Consider the following 19,853-nt stretch of genomic DNA (forward strand, 5'->3'; position numbering starts at 1 on the left):
GGTACTATACCTGGCAGATATTGGCAGCCATCGGCAACCCCAATACACGGCCTATCTCTGCTGACGAGGGGTGATACCCCGAAACACGTGTCCAGGGATGGCGAAGACAGCGAAGATAGCAGAAGATCGAAAGATGATGCTTCGCAAACACTTTACTACATTGACCAGAGTCCTTAGGGGCGACACCGCCGGTGTGTGAGTAGGGTGCGACCCCACCCCCATTTGACATTTGAAGCACCCATAATGTATGGATGGCATCAATGGTAACCTTCTGGTACTGTCATAGTGTACATAAGTTTTTCGAACAAGGGGGCAGCCGTGACATATGATGCACACCCACGACTTAATGCTAGGAATGGCACACTGAAGGTAATTCCTAACAGGTAGGGTGTTCATGTGAAAATGGAGCTTTCAAGTTCACTATTTGACACTAATTTTTTCAAAAAATGTCTGAGGAGAATTTCCACCTTCCCCCTTCTTTCTAGAAGAAGTCGAGGTTTCTTCAGTTGCTCACTGGAATTTGGTGCAACTATTACACCCCACCACTATCAAAGATCACCAGCCCAGATGAAGAAAGTGCTCCTGTGACGGTCTAACTGTAGAAGGCGCTATTTAACTGTCGACAAGGTAATATCAGCATAAGATGACTCGGATTCCGGCGGGTGTGGAAACCCGACATCATGGGAAAGCACACATCCCAGACATGGGACACCACTACCAGGCCTTAGTAATTAATGTCCGATGGGTGCGATATAATTGTACAATATAACACGACATGGAATAAAACAAAATGCACCTGTAACATACCCCTCCCAAAGCAAGGCATGGTGTGTCCCCCGCTGCAGCCGTGACACTTGGGCCATATTTTCTCACCACGCTCGCAGGGGTCCTGGGAGGACCTGCCTGCCGCACAGTGAACACAAAACACACCAAATAATTTGGTTTGTTTAATGGGAGCACGAATATAAAGCAGATTGAACGCGTTGTTAGAGTAGGCCGGGTGCCAAGGATGCGCTCTTTGGCCTCTGAGACGCTCAGACCCCCGTCCCTACTGTGTTTCCATTAAATCTTGGCCGGGAAGGGCCTGTTTATACGCGCCGGTGATTGATAGCTCGCCGGCTGGCCCGGAGCCCGCGCTCTCTTGTCTCAAAAGAAAAACACAGCGTGGCCCACATTCCGAGGGCCAAAGTCCCCGGGCTTCTGGTGAAAACAGCGCTGTTCAAAGGGCGGCTGACCCCAGAGCCCTGTCCCAGACGGGGAGCGCGCACGGGCGCAGCGAGGGTGCGGCTCACTAGCTGCGAGGGCGCGTGTTTACACCGCTATGGCACCTCTGCCTGGCCGGTTCACGTCCCCACGGCTGGGGCGCACGTGCTACACGGCCACCGTACACTAGACCCGCACACCTAAAGGCCGCTGGCCATGCCCATCCACCCACGCGCTGGTCACGCAGCCAAAATCCACCTGGACGACCAGGGCTCCTCTGCGCAGACCAGGGCTCCTCTGCGCAGACAAGGCAGGTCAAAGCTGAGGTGCATCTGCGAGCCATTGCACACCTGCGCAGCCAGTGCATAGCTACAGTCCAGGCGGAGGATCTACACATCAAATTCAGATGATGGGGCGGCTCCTCCACTAGGTTGGAGGAGCGTCGCCCCCCTGCTTTCTCGCAGTGCGAGAAGCAGAAACATAAAATGGTACCATTTTATGTTTCTGCTTCTCGCACTGTGAGAAAGCAGACGTGTTTGTTTGGGGGCGGGCAGGTGGTCGTTGCTGCTCTAGGGCAGGTAAGGAGTGGCTTGCCCACTGCTGAGGGCGCTGACTGTTTTGTCGGCCCTCTGGGGTCGACCAAACCAGTCTTGCACACTCTGCCTTTTCTCCATGTAGGCTGCATGGAGTATACATGGAGAAAATGGCCTCCCGTAGTCACCTGGCTGGTCAGTGTCCTGACCAATCACAATGCTGCTATTGCCGCGTTGTGATTTGCTGCCTGCTTCCTGTTGGAGGCAGGAGAGATACAGAGACATCGCGGGACCAGGCCGGCAAAGGTAAGTTAACTTTTTATTTGAATTTTAAATTACCCATCGTGGACCCCGTATGCGCGCGACGCCCCCGGACTCCCACCTGCAAGTCGTGCCGGCATCGACTGCTCAGATCAATCCGCCACGACTGCTGTGGACAGCCAGGGCACACCTGCACAGCCAGGGCATGTCTACATCACTAGGGAACATTTCCACTCCAAGACGCCTCTGACAGCGAGGACACATCCATATAACCAGAGCACATCTGCACAGCCAAGAGCCAGGACACATCTACATCACTAGGGCGCATCTAGGCAGGTAAGGCACATCTGCACTCCAACTGCGCCTCTACACAGCCAGGACATATCTATACAATCAGGTAACATTTGCACAGCCAGGACACGTCAGCACAGCCAGGATTCATCTACAGAGCTAGGACACGTCTACATAATTAGGGCACATTTACACAGGTGAGGCACATCTGCGCTCCAAGTGCGCATATACACAGCCAGGACACTTGTAGAAAGCTAAGGCAAGTTTACGTAACTAGGGCGCATCTACACAGGTAAGGCACGTCTCCACTCTAAGGAGGCATCACACAGCCAGTACATTTCCATGTAACCAGAGCACATCTACACAGCCAGGACACATCTACAGAGCTAGGGCACATTTACATTACTAGGGCGCATCTACACAGGTGAGGCACATCTGCCCTCCAATTGCGCCTCTTCACAGCCAGGACATATCTATATAACCAGGTAACATTTGCACAGCCAGGTCATATCTATACAACCAGAGCACATCTGCACTGCCAGGACATATCTATACAACCAGAGCACATCTGCACTGCCAGCACATATCTACAGAGCTAGGGCACATCTACATCTGTAGGGCGCATCTACACAGGTGAGGCACATCTGCACTCCAATTGCGCCTCTTCACAGCCAGGACATATCTATATAACCAGGTAACATTTGCACAGCCAGGACATATCTATGCAACCAGAGCACATCTGCACTACCAGGACATATCTATACAACCAGAGCACATCTGCACTGCCAGGACATATCTACAGAGCTAGGGCGCATCTACATCAGTAGGGCGCATCTGCACAGGTGAGGCACATCTGCACTCCAATTGCGCCTCTTCACAGCCAGGACATATCTATATATCCAGGTAACATTTGCACAGCCAGGACACGCCTGCCCAGCCAGGACTCATCTACAGAGCCAGGACACATCTACAGAGCTAGGGCACGTCTATATAACTCGGGCGCATCTATACAGGTGAGGCACATCTGCAGTCCAAGAGTACATCTACAAAGCAAGGACATATCTATAGAACTAGATCACATCTGCACAGGCAAGACACATCTACAGAGTTAGGGCACATCTAAGTCACTAGGGCGCATCTATACAGGTGAGGCACAGCTGCACACCAAGGGGCATCTACATAGCCAGGACATATCTATACAACCAGAGCACACCTGTACAGCCAGGACATATCTACAGAGCTAGAGCACATCTACATCACTAGGGCACATCTACACAGGTAAGGCACATCTGCACACCAAGAGCACATCTACAAAGCAAGGACATATCTATACAACCAGGTTACATTTGCACAGCCAGGAAATGGATACTGAGCTAGAGCACGTCTACATAACTAGGACACATCTACACAGGTGAGGAACATCTGCACTCCAAGTGCGCATCTACACAGCCAGGATACTTGTAGGTAGCTACGGCATGTCTACATAACTAGGGCGCATCTACACAGGTAAGGCTCATCTGAACCACTAAGGCACATCTGCACTCCACTGGCACATCTAGACAGCCAGGGCATATCTATACAACCAAAGCACAGCTGCACAGGCACAGCACATCTACAGAGCTAGGGCACATCTACACCGCCAGTGCACATCTGCGCTGCAAGAGGCGCAGCTACAAATCCAGGATACATCTATTCAACCACAGCACATCTGCACATCCAGGAGACGTCTACAGAGGTAGGGGACATCTAGACAACTAGGGCGTATATACACAGCCACAGCATATTTGCACCTTCAAGGCACGCTTGCACTGCTAGGGCACATCTACAAATCCAACACATATCTATACATCGAGGGCACATCTGCACAGCTACGATACGTCCATACAACCAGGGCACATCTGCACAGCCAGGATGCTTGTAGATAGCTAGGGAACATCTACATCACTAGAGCACATCTACACAGTCAGGGCACATCTGCACAGCCAGCACATATTTGCACCACCAAGGCACATCTGCAGAGGCAAAGCACATCTGCACAGCTAGTGCACATTGACGTAACTGACGCACATCTGCACATTCACATCACAAGCAAAAAATTGAACACTCAGCACACAGCTGCATTGCCAGCACACACCTTAACAACCAGAAACACCTCCATTACTTGGGTGCATAGGCACTGCCAGAGCACACCAGCACAGTCACTAGACCTCTGTTCATTCAGCCCACATCCTGACACATTTGCATATCTACTCACTGTGTAAGCATCCCACAGTCAGCGCATATGAGCACTGACATGGCACACCAACAGAACCAGCCCTCCAATACACACCCAGGGCACAGATGTGCGCTCATGTATAGCCCAAGCAGATTGGATCAGCTACAAGCTTTCGGCACAGACAGGGGCATTCTCACGTCTGGTGCACATGTGTGGAACCAGATCTATACGGGAAAGACAGCATTCATCATTGGCATTAAGGCCAACGTACATCTATGCACACTCGTACATTGAGGCAGCCATAGCACATCACAGAACCAGGACATAGCTGTACAGGCAGTGCACATCTGCAAAGCGTTGCACATGAGCACTGCCACATCTTGAAGACATCATACATTCGAGCAGATCTACACAAATTGTCCACATCTGCAGAGACAGGTTGTATCAGCACTGGCAGACGAACGCCCACCTGCACTGCCAGATCAGTCTGGCAAAGGTAGTCAACACCTTCCAAGCCAGGGCACATCGGTGGAACCAGGTCACGTTTGTACACATTGGCACAGCCAGGCGAGTGCCCATTTATACAATTTACATACAAAGCAAGAGCATATTTGCCAAGACAGCACACATCCACAGAACACTACATGTGCACGAGTGCAGTCCTTCCACATCTGTAGAGGGACTGCACGTGGGTACAGCCACTGCCTAGCCCATCTGTAGAGGCAAGACCCAGTGGTACAGTCAGTGGGCATCTGTAGAGCCGGCAGACACCATCACAGTGAGCCCTGGCACAGCCAGTACACATCTGAGCATTCAGGCCACATCTCCACGGCCATTGTGAACGTGCAAAGCCTGTATACGTATGCACAGCCAATGCACAGCTGCAAGTTCAGCTAACATATTCACAGCCAGTACATATTGGCACAGGCAGTGCACTTCTGTACAGCAAACGCACATTTGCGTAGTCAGCACACATCTGCATACGTGGGCCCATCAACACCCCCAGTATCCAGTCGGAACATCTGTACAACCACCAAGCTTCTGTAAAACCAGCACACATCTCAAGAGCAGGCAGATATTACCAAACTCAGTGCACATCAGGACAACAAACGCATTTGCTTAGTCAGTGGACACTACAGTAGAAGAATAGCCTATTCGGAGTCAGTGTGCACAGGCACCGCACATCTGGACATTACGAGAGCATCTGCACAGCCAGTGATGACTTCGTTCTCACCAACCAGCGCTGTCCATTCCCCGTGTGATGCCAAACTAGCATTATGATCCAGTCGAAGTGGTGGTGCACACTCCATTCAATGAAACCATTTAACCCTATAGCCTCCTTGGTTGGCTATGTCTTTCGCCCCTTCACCACACCACAGTGCACCCGTTTTGCAATTGATAGATATACACTGATAGTGATAGATGAAACCCTTTCCATTGCATGATGCACCATTATTTTACGATTCCCCGCCCTGATAAGTGACGACAGACTCAAGGCGAGAGAACCACAGAAGACCCAGATCTAAGCTCACCTCTTTGTTGACGAAGCAATACAAGATGGCGACCAGCATCCCCTGTAATGAGAGAAAGAAGACAGTCAGGGAGGAAAAGAGATGGTTAATGCAGTCCACAGCTTATGTTCGGAACTCTATGCCAGCGTCCCATGAAGAAGCTCTGCCATTGTTTCACACAATTGAGGTACGTCACAGGAAACAGCTAGTCCTGACGTGCTGTCCTACACAATAGTTGTCGGACGTCGGTACAGTTTACCACCAATGCAGTGCTGCAATGTGTGCTGAAACGCGCCCAGGCAGGTGTCACAGGTTAGCACCCGCTGTACTATGCACTCCCCCTAGATTGGATACTGGTATTTGTGGTGATTTCTCATGTTCTCAGAGTGAGGCCTTCATCGGCCCCATGCAGGTGGGGAAGAGAGGCTGATGACGAGGATAGATGTCACATAAAAATGCCCATACCAGACCACCCCTTCCAGTCACTCAGTCTGTCCTGAACTTACCAGTTCTAGATTGCCAGCCCACTACACACAAGCCCCTGTGCCAGTGTGGTTACCTCTCACCACCCCAACAAGCTCCTGAAGGACTAGATCGCTCATCGTGCAATGGACTTCCTCAGACCCAAGCTTTTAGCAGACCCTAGACCGCAGACTAGACCAAATCTAGGCAAAACTAAAACGAGATTTATCATCCTCAAATACATGAAAAATGTGCAATTCTGATAGCAGGTGGTAGTGGAAATAACGAGTTAGCACTCCTTAAGGATTTGTCTTCCAAGCATGGCCAAAGATGTCCAAAAAGGCAAGCTAGAAGAAAGGAGGCAAAATGGCAGATGCCATGTTTTACCATTGGTTTTGCCAACATTTGCTAGTGCCAGTTGGACTTTGTGCCTAAGCGCAGGGGGCTTGTTGTACTTTCATGCTCCATAAAAGCACAGCTTAGTGTACACTGTTCACCTCCTTTTTTGCTTTCCTTCTTTCTATTGTCCATTTCCAATCTATCTTCTTTCCCCTGCACCTTTACTTTCCTCATCTTCCTTTCTCCATTCCTCCTCACTTCTCTTACTTATAATCTGCCCCATGTAACTCACTTCTCTCTCACACAACTTCCATGTCCCACCCTCCTTCCTCCGCCATCTCATTACATCTTTTCTTCACTGCTTCACTCACGTCTAATCCTTTTCTCCTTCCTTGCTATCATATATATCCCTCCTGCTGCTCTTCCAATGCTTTCTCTTTTCCTTACCTTTTCTCTCTACTCTAATTACCCATCTCCTCTTCCCTTTCTTGCCCCACCCCCACAGAGTATCTCATCACATCACATCCTATTGCCCACACTTCATCCTTCTTTCCTGCTCCTTTCCTCCTCAACCCTACCTACCTCCACCTCATCTCGCCCAGTAGCAACCGGTGATCTTTCTTAAGTAAATACCCACTTCAATGATACATTTCAAAACACTCATACCAGGAGATTTGGGGATGGGTCGCTAACAAAGAAATTATTTAAAAAAAAAAACACCAAAGCGCTCGTTAGAGCAACACTTTCACATAAAATTGCTAAAAGTCATACAATCTGAAAGGAAACCAATCACAAAGGAGGGACTGAGGGCTTTTTAGACAGGTCCAGCATACATGCCCTAACAATAATGAAGATACAAAAGGTATGCTGTTCCTAATTTTGAGACAAGGGGAAACTGGTTTTGTGTGGTCATGAAGTGTAGGAGGATGAGGATTCCTCCTCTTGGCATATAGGGCCCTCACACACCTGGCAAGGTGTCATGCTTCATAATATGGGCTGCTACTCGTCAGGTCGGCGCTGCAATACCTGATGGGCTCCCTATGAGGGGCTCTTTGGCAGAGATCTTTTATTCCAAATGCCGTTTGGTGCCGTGGGGGTGAGGGGCCTAATCAGTGTAGATGAAGGTGTGAAGGTGTATAACCTGAAAAAAGTATTAAAACAGGTCAGGGAGTACCAGCGAAAACTATTTTAATCAATGGGTCTCCCACCCTGATTAAAAGAAACAAAAGTGCATGTCTGGGATTATGTCTCAGGTAGGGCACTCTATTGTGCGGTCAACATGTTTCTCACTTGGTAGTTAATTAATCTGGTGGCGATTCGTCAGGACCTAATACAATTAAATCTATCTATACATGGGTGGTGTGATCTACCCTTTTAAACCAACCTAACACATGCTATGTGTAAAACCTAATAGCATATGACCAACCCTAGTTGGGTTTCTCGGTCTACTTCATCGATACCCAGCAGGTTTCTAACAAGGAATTTCCTTGTGTGGGTTTGCAAGATCCATAAAAGGCCAGCCGACCTACCCTTTTCCGCCCTCTTTGTTTCTTTTAATCAGGGAGGAGGACAAATATCGCCCTCCAGTGGGCCTCAGATTAGCAGTCCAGTTTCATATTTTACTTCAAAGAATCGGACTAGGATGACAATTTCCTTGCAATAAAGGATGGAGGGCGATATTTGTCCTGGCAAAGTTTTGATTGAACACATAACCCACTGGAGGGTAAAATAAATGGCAGAAAAGGGAACTACAAGTTCCGGTGTGCACCACAATGAAACTCACTATGAAGGCACACCGGAGGCCAATAAAAGGAACAAGTACGCAGGGGACTGTGGGAGCCAATAATTAATGTGTTCGCAAATGACGAAGGAGCAAGAATGCTCTGAAAGGCGTAAGGCAGGAGGACTTCAAAGAATCAGACTAGGATGCCAGTTTCCTTCCAATAAAGGATTTTGTTATTCACCAACTGTGAGAGTGCGTCCTTAATGCAGAACAGCCTTTGGAGGATATATGTATATATATATTCCACAAACACCGTTGCTGCAACTTCCACTCCTCAGGAACAAACGGATGCGAACCACAAGATAAGTGCTCATTTTTCTTGCTTTATTGCTCGTTTGCCACCATGACCGCCATGACGCGTTTCGGCCTGCCTCTGCCTTGATCACATGACGCGCTATAGGAGTCGTGTAAATCTATTTAAAGTGCCCAGTGCCTCTCACGTGTTTGTCATGGACCTAGACAAAATACTGTTGTTATGTTTGTGTTAAATAACACATAAAAACATTTGCAAATCATTGGTATTCAATAAATTTATAAATATATAAATATGTAAACATGTATTGATAAAATTCATACCAAATTGACATTTTTGTGCAAATCAACAACCATAAATATATAAATATATAAATATACATATGTATGCCATCACAAAGCAAGAATATATGGTTATAATCCAAATTCATAAAAATACATACAAAACCCAAATACTGCATAAAATACATAAAATTGTAATTAATACAATAAAAAGAGCTGGTTACAATTTTTGCATTGTTAATGTTCTGGTCATATAGACGGTATTGGGATAATGCCACTATGTCCACTTAAATGTGTGTTTACCCACGTTTCTAACTCCTATATATTAGGCTGATAAAGATGGTATATGTGCACATTGGTAGATGTGATCCACATCCTATTTTATTATGTCATGTCCTCTTATAAAAAGTGCTAAGTGCTATTGTGTATCTAACCAGGTGTTACCATGGATCAAACCATGATCCTATAGTGATATATGTAAAAAAAATGGGGAGGGCACTGGGATCGTTTGAGTTGAGTATTTATAAAAAATTATTAGTTTAAATACTAATTAAATACTCATTAGAGCGTGCTGATCTAATGTTTAAAAAAGGGGGATAGATATCATGACATTTCAGATATTCAAGTTGGTATCAGTTGGAGATTATATTGGTTCTCAAGCGAAAGGGTTTAATGCTATGATAGTCCATCACACTCATTATAACCATATGTGGAAATCTTCGCTTGAGTTGTGTCCATTAGGGATCTTGGTATCTAATTCCAAGATATATTGTGTTTCAAGCCTTCGCAGTTTGGCTTCTCTGTTCCCACCACGTCTGGACACAGGTATGGAATCAATCAAAAAGTAGGAAAAATGTTTCAAGTCATTGAAATGTACTTTTTCAAAGTGCCTTGTGATGGGGTATGTATTATATATATTGGAAATGTAAAAAAAGACTTTTGGTCCTAAACATCAGACTTGTCAATTTATGAAAATATGAAGATTTTGTTATCAACAAGCTTTTAATGTTGCATAAACTCAGTACACCCAATCAAAAGCTTATCATTTTCATTTAGTGAAAAAAATACACATTTGTCCTCAAACAACAGCTTTTCATTGTCAGCAGATACCTATATGGTACCCAAACATCAGCTATTCCTTTACATCAATTACTCACATATACTACTGCTATAAATGCCTTACATTCCTATGTATCAAAATTCAAAATCTCATGCCACGGATAACCACAATTTATCAAGAGTTACCACTATTGTTCTCAGGCAAGAGTTATACCAGAGGTAGGTACCATCATGCCATGGATGCCCATTATATGCCAGTAATTACCACTATTTTGCCAGGGTCAGTAAAATGCATGAACATGACGGGTACCATCACACTATGGAGGACTAGACTGTGTCAGGAACTACCACCATCATGCCAGGGTCAGCATTAAAGCGGACATCTTCATGTTAAAAATGTCTACAATAGACCAAAATGTATCACCATTAGCGTTATGCTAGGGGAAGGCATAACTACGCAATGGATGTCTTCAGTATGAAAGGAATTACCATTGAACACAAGGTTCAACATTTTATTGATAGCTACAACGTGTCAAGAATTACCACCATTATTTCAGGGCAAGCTGAGGTTCTGTGAATTCTGAACCCATGGGTTCCATTTTGTGTATGGCAGCCATTTTGTGGTTGCCCTCACATAGGCCATGATTGTGGCTGAAACTAGTCTTTTGAGGACATGTACACCTTAGCTCGAGTTCATGCTGACTCCTGTTTGACCTGAGTGAACTGACCCTGTTGCCTGAAGCTGACCTTGTTAAACCAGTTCCTGCCCTTTAGCTGATCAAGATTGAGGATCAAAGCACAGGACATTGTAGAGTTTGGTATGCACACACACACCCCTTATCCTGCTTCTTATCTGTTTTCTGTTCCTTCTTTTATGGTCTGATTATGATATGGGTTGTGGTCCTTTTATTATGGGTTTGTCCGGCTTGTCTAAAGAAGAATGTTGGGTTTGTTCAATGATTGATTATGGGCCGGACAACTGTAAAATGGGTTTGTCGTTTGGCAGACCTTGCATGTCCATGTCAGGCATTTTTTGCATGCTTGCAAAAGCTAGGACTGCCCCTTACTTGTATGCTGAAGTTTGTAACCCTAAGCATATAAAAGGCCTCTGTTTTCTGTATTCCTCAGACAACCTCATTCAGTTGCTACGGCTTCTGTGTGACGTGGCCTCACTTATTAAATTTAATAAAGATGTCTTTTCATATTTTCAGCTTCTGTGCCAAGTTCTTTTTTTTATTAGTAAGTATTCCCTGAGAATGAAGATTACAGTTCTTCAAATGGCGCGGCCAACGTGGGCTTCATCAGAGAAGTGACTTTCTGAAGGAGTGATCTTGTCAGGAGACTGAAATCTACGGAGGAGGAGAGGATGGGACTCTGCTACTTTGTGCACAAGGATTCTGGAGATTCTCTGTCTTCGCAGCCCGGTATATTTCTGATCTTCCTGATTTTGATCCTCCACATGATGTCACTCCTGACTGAGAACCTTTTTGGCGTGAGTATTCTAAAAAAGACCGTTAGGTCATGTAGAACTTGACAGTTAGAATTTGGATAACCTTTTGATTAGTAAGAATAAGAAGTACAAGTGGGTCGCTCCCACGACTTTGTTTGGTTTCTTGGTTTTGATTTGGTTATTGCAATTACCAAAGCCGAGGGTTTGGTTTCGATTTGGTTATTGCAATTACCAAAGCCGAGGGTCTCGTATATTTGCGAGTATATCGTTTTTGATAACCCCTTGAAGTTTGAAGCTAGATTAGTGAGCTATAAGATGCCTGATCTTAGCAAATTTAGGACTGTAACTTTGGAACTTTGGAATTTGTGTTGGCCAACTTTGGATTTGTATAGGTTTGTATATGCAAATTGCAATTTGTGTAGAACAGGCAATGAGGAGAATTTTCTCTATTTGGTTTAGTTGAACGGTGCACGTACGAAAAGTACATTAAGCACTACATTGATTATACTATTGTATATTTTGCAATATTTTTGGCATGCCTGTTTAAAAGCTCACATACGAAGAATGTGTGACTTTATTTGGAAGGTACCATAGTGTGATGTGAAGTAAATTAGCCGGCTTCCCTAGAGGGAATATCTAAATAGGTTTAGATTTACAAACATATTTCTTCCTTGGTGATTTTGTATCCCCAGGGAATTAAAATATGACATAATACATATAAGGATCCTTTGTTCTGCGCAATGTTATGAAGGAAGATAGGCAGAGCGATTTTTTGGTGTTCTGCTAGCCAAAGCTAGTGAATTGAGTGTATTTTCGCTTCTTGGACATACATCAGTCTGTTGGGCTGTTTTTGCAGTCTTTTGAAACACAATTGAGAAGCGTTTCTTGTAAATATGACTTACAACTAGTATTTACAAATGGTTTGGTTTAAGTACAGTCTGTGGGCTGTCCTTTGTTCTTGTTCTGAGTATTGGTTTGTGGGTTAAATGTGTGTTTAAATGTCTATGTGGTTTTCTCATTAGTGCAATTTCTGTAAGTGAATAGCGTTGGCGCTATTTATGAAATGCATGGCTAAAGCGCGCCGTATTGTGTGTCCTGAGTGTTTCACCCCTTTCTGTTTATGTCTGAAATAAGGGATGCAGCTTGCTTTTATATGTGAAATTAGCCAAAATGATTGGGTTTATTAAAAATAATTATTAAATTATGAAAAATAATTATTAAAAATAAGTGCTACAAAATTCGTTTTTTACTATTCATGAAGCTTAATGCTCATACTGTAACCTCCTAGCATTATAATTTAATTTGAGTTGTGTTGCACTGCATAATGAGGACATTAGCATATGACATCTCACTTAGCGCAGGCGTAAAAAAACTCATTTTTCTAAGGATTTACACGAGATATGTCTAATGTCTAATATCTGTAATGTGTAAAAAACATTCTGAGGATGATTAATATGTAACATACTTATAGGATATTTATTTTTAAGTGCCCCAAATATCAAAGTCGAATTTGGGTATTTTTGCCGTTTAAAATAGCTTTAAAGTGCCTTAGGCTTCAGTAAATGCATACATTTAGGTATAAAACACAAATTTGCAGGTTGTTCCCATTTGGGATTGCGTTTAATGGCTCAGTGAGCCAATGTGCCTGGTGCAGAGGTTTGAGTTTAATATCAGGGTTGAAGGTTTTTAACTTTGGCTGGATCTAACTGAGACCTTCATCTATTTAAGGTTGATGAAATGAGTACCATTGCAAACAAGTATTTGTTCTAAAAACTGGTATGTGTGTTATTATGTTCTGCGAATTATTCACAGTAAATGTTTTAATAATATAAGTATAGAAATAAATTATAGCCCCTAACAGGAGTAATATATGTAACATGTGTTTTAAATAGAGTGAATTATTGCAGGTTAGGAGGAATCCGGAAGGCCTTTTGTCTTCGACAAACTTCTTAGTGAGCAGAAGCTGGGGGCTAGGACAGCTGCAGAGGCTGGCTCGAGTGCTGAGGTGTTATCTTTAGTTTCCCTGTAAACAATGGAAGGAGGCTGTCATGATGACATTTGTGACCTTTAAATTAGGGCATTGTCTCTGTGAAATGCAGAATGACCTTGCTAAACAGGCCTCTAAAAGGAAGGGTTTCTGGTTTCTCCACAAAATTAAAGAACTTAATTCCAAAGGGAAAATATGAAAAAGGTTTCTTTGAAAGTCCCAACACATGCTAAATGCTCTGCAGAAATTATATATGTGTTTCTCTGCCTCTAAAAAATAATGTCTGCTAGTCTATTTGACCGAAAATGAAGCATTGCATTAAGTCTTAGACAGAAAATAAGACAAAGCTTTTTATTGAAATTTTGAAGGCTACATGCCTAAGTGAGAACGATTTTCCAATTAAGAGTTATTTTTTTACAGTGGAAATTGTGGCCCAAAGATAACATGGAGTGTCAGTGAAAGAATTTTACTTTTGGAAAGCTAAAATGGCTTAATGTTGCAAGCTGACTGACAAGATGGTAACAGTTAAGTAATGGAAATTTATTTTTGTGTCTGTTCATGTGTATTATGTTTTGTCTTCTGATTAAACGTTATAATTGATGTCTGTTTGTTATGAGAAATGTCTCTCTTCTGTGTGTTGTGTATTTTTTTTTTGCTTCTGCCCACAGATCATTCATGGATTGTTCTGGGTGATTTTAAGGCTGACAAGACACGTGAGTTTAGTTGGTTGAAATGAGATGTGTTTTTGCGTAACTCCTTTGGAAAGAAATGTCCATGCGTTCTTCATGTTTGTGTATTTGGTTCTATCATGAATTGTTCTTGCTGGTTCTGTGTGTCTGAAAGTTGTATTTGACAGCAGATATCCACTAATTGGTGATCTACTGTCAAAAAGGAGGGTAAGGAGTTTAAACCTTGTCATGGTGTTATGCGTCACCGCTCATTTATATATGCTATTGTTTTGTCTATGTTTTTTGTGCTTGATATACAGCAAGTATATCTGAAGGCTTAACATGTGTGTTTTGCGTTTATGTTGTTGCTTTTGATACTATCACAAGTTTACCTGTGTTGTGAAGGGATATACATGACGATGTGTATTCTGCAAACAGTTGGGTAGATTTGCTTTGACACTAAATTTCACAGAAAGACAGACAACACTTCATCAGTGTATGTCAAATTTGGCTTTAATGGTATTTGAAGGAAAATAAAAAAAGAGATATACAGAATCAAAGTGTGTCACATGCTGTTAGTCACGTACTGCCCCTCCCCTTAAGGAACAGGCAGCCCTACATTTATGTATCCTGATTGGACGTAAGGATAAATTATAGATCTGTGACTTTTGCGCATGGTGACCTAATTTTTATATTACTTTAGTCCGTTTTGTTCTGCTTCCTGAATAGTGTATGGCCTTGTACCATAAAGAAAACAAGGTTTAATTTTTTTCCCTGAAAAAGGAACTGGAACATTAGCTGAGATTACCGTATATGGTGTAGCGGCCAGCGGAAGAGCTAACATTCACTCAAGTAATTTCTTGTTCTTCCTATAGATTTTTTTTTCGTCACTTCTCCCCTGATTGATGTTGCATCGGCCTAGTAATTGGGGATTTTAGCTGTGTCCTAGTCCCATTTTCCCTTTTTCATATTCCTTTCACCAGTTAGCCTTCTTTTATTAATATTATTGTATTAGGTTCACACTTCCAGATTACAGTAATGTACCAGAAACCTCTATATTATGTATAATTTCCTTTTGTATGACCAGACTGGTTTTTAAGAATTTTCTTTAGGCCTACTTCATGTCCCTGATAATCTGGATTATGCGATTTTTCTTTTGAGATGTTCTAGATAAGGAATTTAGGAACACCTAGACTTAATCATTGAGAGAAAAAATTTGTTTACCCCATTAGACGATGTCACTATGTGTGAGAACATCCATTTAGATAAAATTTTCATAGTTATCTACCCTTAAATGGTAGAGGATATGCTCTCACATGGAAACCCAATTGAAGAAATTAGAGGCACTGTTTTGCTTATTGCCTTTGTCTTTGTACTCTATGAGAATGACAGTGTGTTCTAGACCAGAATTGTCTCATGGCGTATGGCCACTCCCTCGCAGATTGCAGGCAACCTGCTGGCAATCCTCTTGTTAAAAACAAACTGTTTTTGTACTAAATTGAAGGAAAATAACAAATGTGTCCCATTTCCTACGTCACTAGGTTCTGTGGGATTAAGTCATAATAACCTGCGGACCTTTGATGAAAAGCTAATTCCCATCAGTGACAGTCCCAGCACCCAGACAGTGATCGCCAGCGTGTCATCAGTGATATCTCCAACGTATTGTTCTTGCTTCATCAGAAGGCGTTGAACATCAGAAAAGAAGGAGGAGCTGGTTTTGCCACAGAACCAGAGTTTCAGTGCAAAAGAGCGAAAGAGAAGGATTCCAGTTATTTTAAGTTTTTAGTTTTTCACCTGTCATGTGCTGGTAACCTCTGACAGTAGGCAGTCCATTGAGCCCCTTGGCCTGAGTTTTGGCCACACCCCCCCCCCTTTTCTTTGCTTCAACGGAAAGGCAGTGCACCAGAGGATCCAGGATTGGAAAAAGGAACTACATTGTGGTACCTATGATTAAATGGAAGAGCAGCCCGAGCATCCTCTGACACTGAAAAACGAGTGTTGGAGTCTGAAAGTGTTGCTGAGTATGAAAGCCTGTTGCTCTTTCCTGATTAATAGTACTTGGGTCTGCATGAGATGATCTGTGCCCATGATCAATGGAGAGCACACTATCTGTAGTGCCTGCCGCAGAGGAGAGATATTGGTGCACTGCCTTGAGACATTGAGACTGTCAAATAAGCTGCGAGTGTTTGCCAGGAGGGCACTCCAACGGATACTGAGAAGGGCCATTTTCATGAAAGGCCTGAACGAAGAGGCCCATGTGGAAGAAAACAACAGAAAAGGATTTGACGAACAATAGAAGCCTGCCGAAGAGGCTTGGACGGACTCTGGGTATTTCCCGTGCGATTGCATAAAATGGGTATTAGGAGACTGATTTTTGCTGTTTTGCTGGCATTGTTTTAAAGTAGTATTCTGTTTAGAAAAAGCAGAATAAAGTCCATTCTCTGTGGAAGAGTATCCCTTTTCATCTGAGAGCATTAATAAGGATCACCACTGTTTCACCTGAACATATAATAAGTTACTGAAATGCATAGGAGCCATAAAAAATGTTACTAGATAATTTTAGGATTTGCTTTCCGCTTAGAGTTGTGAAAAATGATAATTTTATTTATAATAGTGGTCATTATTTTCTCCTGTTGTCCATATGTTCTTAATAACATGTTTTCTAGTATTTTTAAGCATGACGTCTTTTGTGGGTTGGATTGTTTTCACTACCCAATTGACTTCTGCACCCACCTTCCAACCTATGTCTTTTCCTACTACTACTTCTTTGCATTCTTTTCATATCTTACCTGAACTCGAGCAGATTAGAAGGTCGGAATTTGCGAATAATTCCTTTGTACAGTTTCAGCATCAATACCAGTTAGTAATGAACACCACTAATTGTTGGGTGTGTGGTCTTATGCCACATACTACAGATAGAGGTATTCCCTATTTGGTTCTGTCATTTAGTTACAATGGGTCTGTATGGGCATATCAGACGATGTTTATTTATGCCAACGAAGTCTATCCCTTGCGTTCTATGAAAGATAACTCAAGTAATAATGCCTTAGTGAAGGGAATAACGGATAATATTGACATCGATTCAGATACAGACTGAGTGATTGCCTATGTAAGGGCAAAAGGAGGGACTGAGGTTCTGTGAATTCTGAACCCATGGGTTCCATTTTGTGTATGGCAGCTATTTTGTGGTTGCCCTCACATAGGCCATGATTGTGGCTGAAACTAGTCTTTTGAGGACATGTACACCTTAGCTCGAGTTCATGCTGACTCCTGTTTGACCTGAGTGAACTGACCCTGTTGCCTGAAGCTGACCTTGTTAAACCAGTTGCTGCCCTTTAGCTGATCAAGATTGAGGATCAAAGCACAGGACATTGTAGAGTTTGGTATGCACACACAGACCCCTTATCCTGCTTCTTATCTGTTTTCTGTTCCTTCTTTTATGGTCTGATTATGATATGGGTTGTGGTCCTTTTATTATGGGTTTGTCCGGCTTGTCTAAAGAAGAATGTTGGGTTTGTTCAATGATTGATTATGGGCCGGACAACTGTAAAATGGGTTTTTCGTTTGGCAGACCTTGCATGTCCATGTTAGGCATTTTTTGCATGCTTGCAAAAGCTAGGACTGCCCCTTACTTGTATTCTGAAGTTTGTAACCCTAAGCATATAAAAGGCCTCTGTTTTCTGTATTCCTCAGACTACCTCATTCAGTTGCTACGGCTTCTGTGTGACATGGCCTCACTTATTAAATTTAATAAAGATGTCTTTTCATATTTTCAGCTTCTGTGCCAAGTTCTTTTTTTTATTAGTACGTATTCCCTGAGAATGAAGATTACAGTTCTTCAAAGCACCTTACAAGAGGATCTTGCCATGGCATGGAGAACTGCTAATCTCCTGAGGCGGAAGCCGGGAGACGTCCGTTTTAAAAAAAATAATTGTATTTCTCTTGTGTCACTCTTTTATCTTGTATTTTAACTGGGCACTCACCCGGCTGACACCTCTTGCAGCGGGCCCGAGACTCGCCTGAACAGCGACTCCTTCGCTGCACCGATCAACTTAAAAACAAACATTAGACCGCCATTGTCGGCGAGGAATTGAGGCCACGCCCACATTGAGGCCACGCCCACCCGCCCCCTTTCCCACCCATAAAGATGTGCAACCACAGGACGCGCAGCGGACGAGCGCAGCGGGAGCGCCGTCTGCGCGCCGAAGGCGCGCCTAAGGCAAGCCCGTCTGCGCCCGTCCGCGCACGACCGGGCCCAGGGCCAGATTCTATGCCTGTCCCTCCAACGACAAAGTTAAGCTACTCTCGGAGAGAGCTACTTAGCCTTAGACCTAGAAAAACCAGCGCATGCCACGCTCCGCAGGATCCGAACTCTCCCTACGTCAGCTGCATCACTTGCAAACCGACGAAGCTACTCTTCCCTAAATCCCCGGTCCCACCGCCTGTCCTCAAAATGGCGACACTCAACTGCAGATCGCTCCCGAAGCATGCCCTGCATATTAGTCATCTTATTGTCGATCTAAACTTGGACATACTCTTCTTGACAGAAACCTGGATCACTGAGCACTCCAATTCCGATATGGTACTGGCTCTCCCCCCCGGCTTTCTCATCCTGTCCCAACCTCGCCCTTTGGGTAGAGGAGGTGGTATTGCCATCATTTTCAGGGACCATCTCGCCTGCCGCATTAACACGATGGCAACCCCGGAATCAGAGAGCTGTCTCTTCACTTTTCAGCTTACGCCGACCAGCTCCCTGTCAGGCCTTCTGTTGTACCGGCCTCCCGGCCACTTCGCCCCCTTTGCAGCATCCCTTTTGGAAATTGTTTCCTCTTTAGCCCACTTGTCATCAAACTTCCTCATAACAGGTGACCTCAACATACACTTTGACGACCCGCGGGACACAGGTGCTGCCGATCTTATCGGCGACCTGGCCTCTCATGGCCTTCTCCTGGCCAACACCGGTCCTACACATGTTAAAGGGCACCTTCTCGACCCAGTGTTTTCGAACATCTCTTCCCTCCAATTTGTCAACTCCCAACCACTTCCATGGACGGACCATTTTTTGATCACTTTCCACATTCCTGGGGCCATCAAGAAACCCCATAAAGCCCCCATCTTTACTAAAGATAGATCGTGGGCCAAACTCTCTGCAGTGGACTGGTCCATAGCTCTGGACTCTTCTACCCCGAGCCTTGCGGCTGATCCGTCCGAGGCTGACACCCAAGTAAGAGGCTGGCTCTCCACCTCCCTCGATAGCCTCATTCCCATAAAAAGTCGGGAGATCAAAGATAGGACAATGGGCCATGCCCTGTGGTACACCCCGGAACTCCGAGACCTCCGCAAAGAATGCAAAAAAGCGGAAAGACTGTGGAGGAAGGACTGGCTACATAGCAATAAAGACACCTACAACATAGCGGTAAGACGCTACAAATCGGCCATTAAACTAGCCAAGACCACCTTCTACGACAACAGAATTAAAAATGCGGCCAATTCGGCCAAAGAATCCTTCCTGATAGTTAAGGAACTGCTCAACATCCCCTCAGCTCCCGCTGCCTCT

The 19,853-nt window shown here is 44.2% G+C and overlaps 1 protein-coding gene across 3 annotated transcripts in view; it reads right to left on the bottom strand.

Annotated features, from left to right (window-relative positions):
• The window catches only part of LOC144769658 (glucagon receptor-like), a 641,797-nt gene that overhangs the window by 41,621 nt on the left and 580,323 nt on the right, over positions 1-19,853 (bottom strand). For all 3 annotated transcript variants that reach the window (XM_078653833.1, XM_078653834.1, XM_078653832.1), the window contains exon 13: positions 6,036-6,077. In XM_078653833.1, coding sequence (XP_078509959.1) covers positions 6,036-6,077 — 42 coding nt within the window. The remainder of the gene's footprint in view (positions 1-6,035; positions 6,078-19,853) is intronic.

Source organism: Lissotriton helveticus, chromosome 7 (assembly GCF_964261635.1).
Source record: "Lissotriton helveticus chromosome 7, aLisHel1.1, whole genome shotgun sequence".
Lineage (NCBI taxonomy): Eukaryota > Metazoa > Chordata > Amphibia > Caudata > Salamandridae > Lissotriton > Lissotriton helveticus.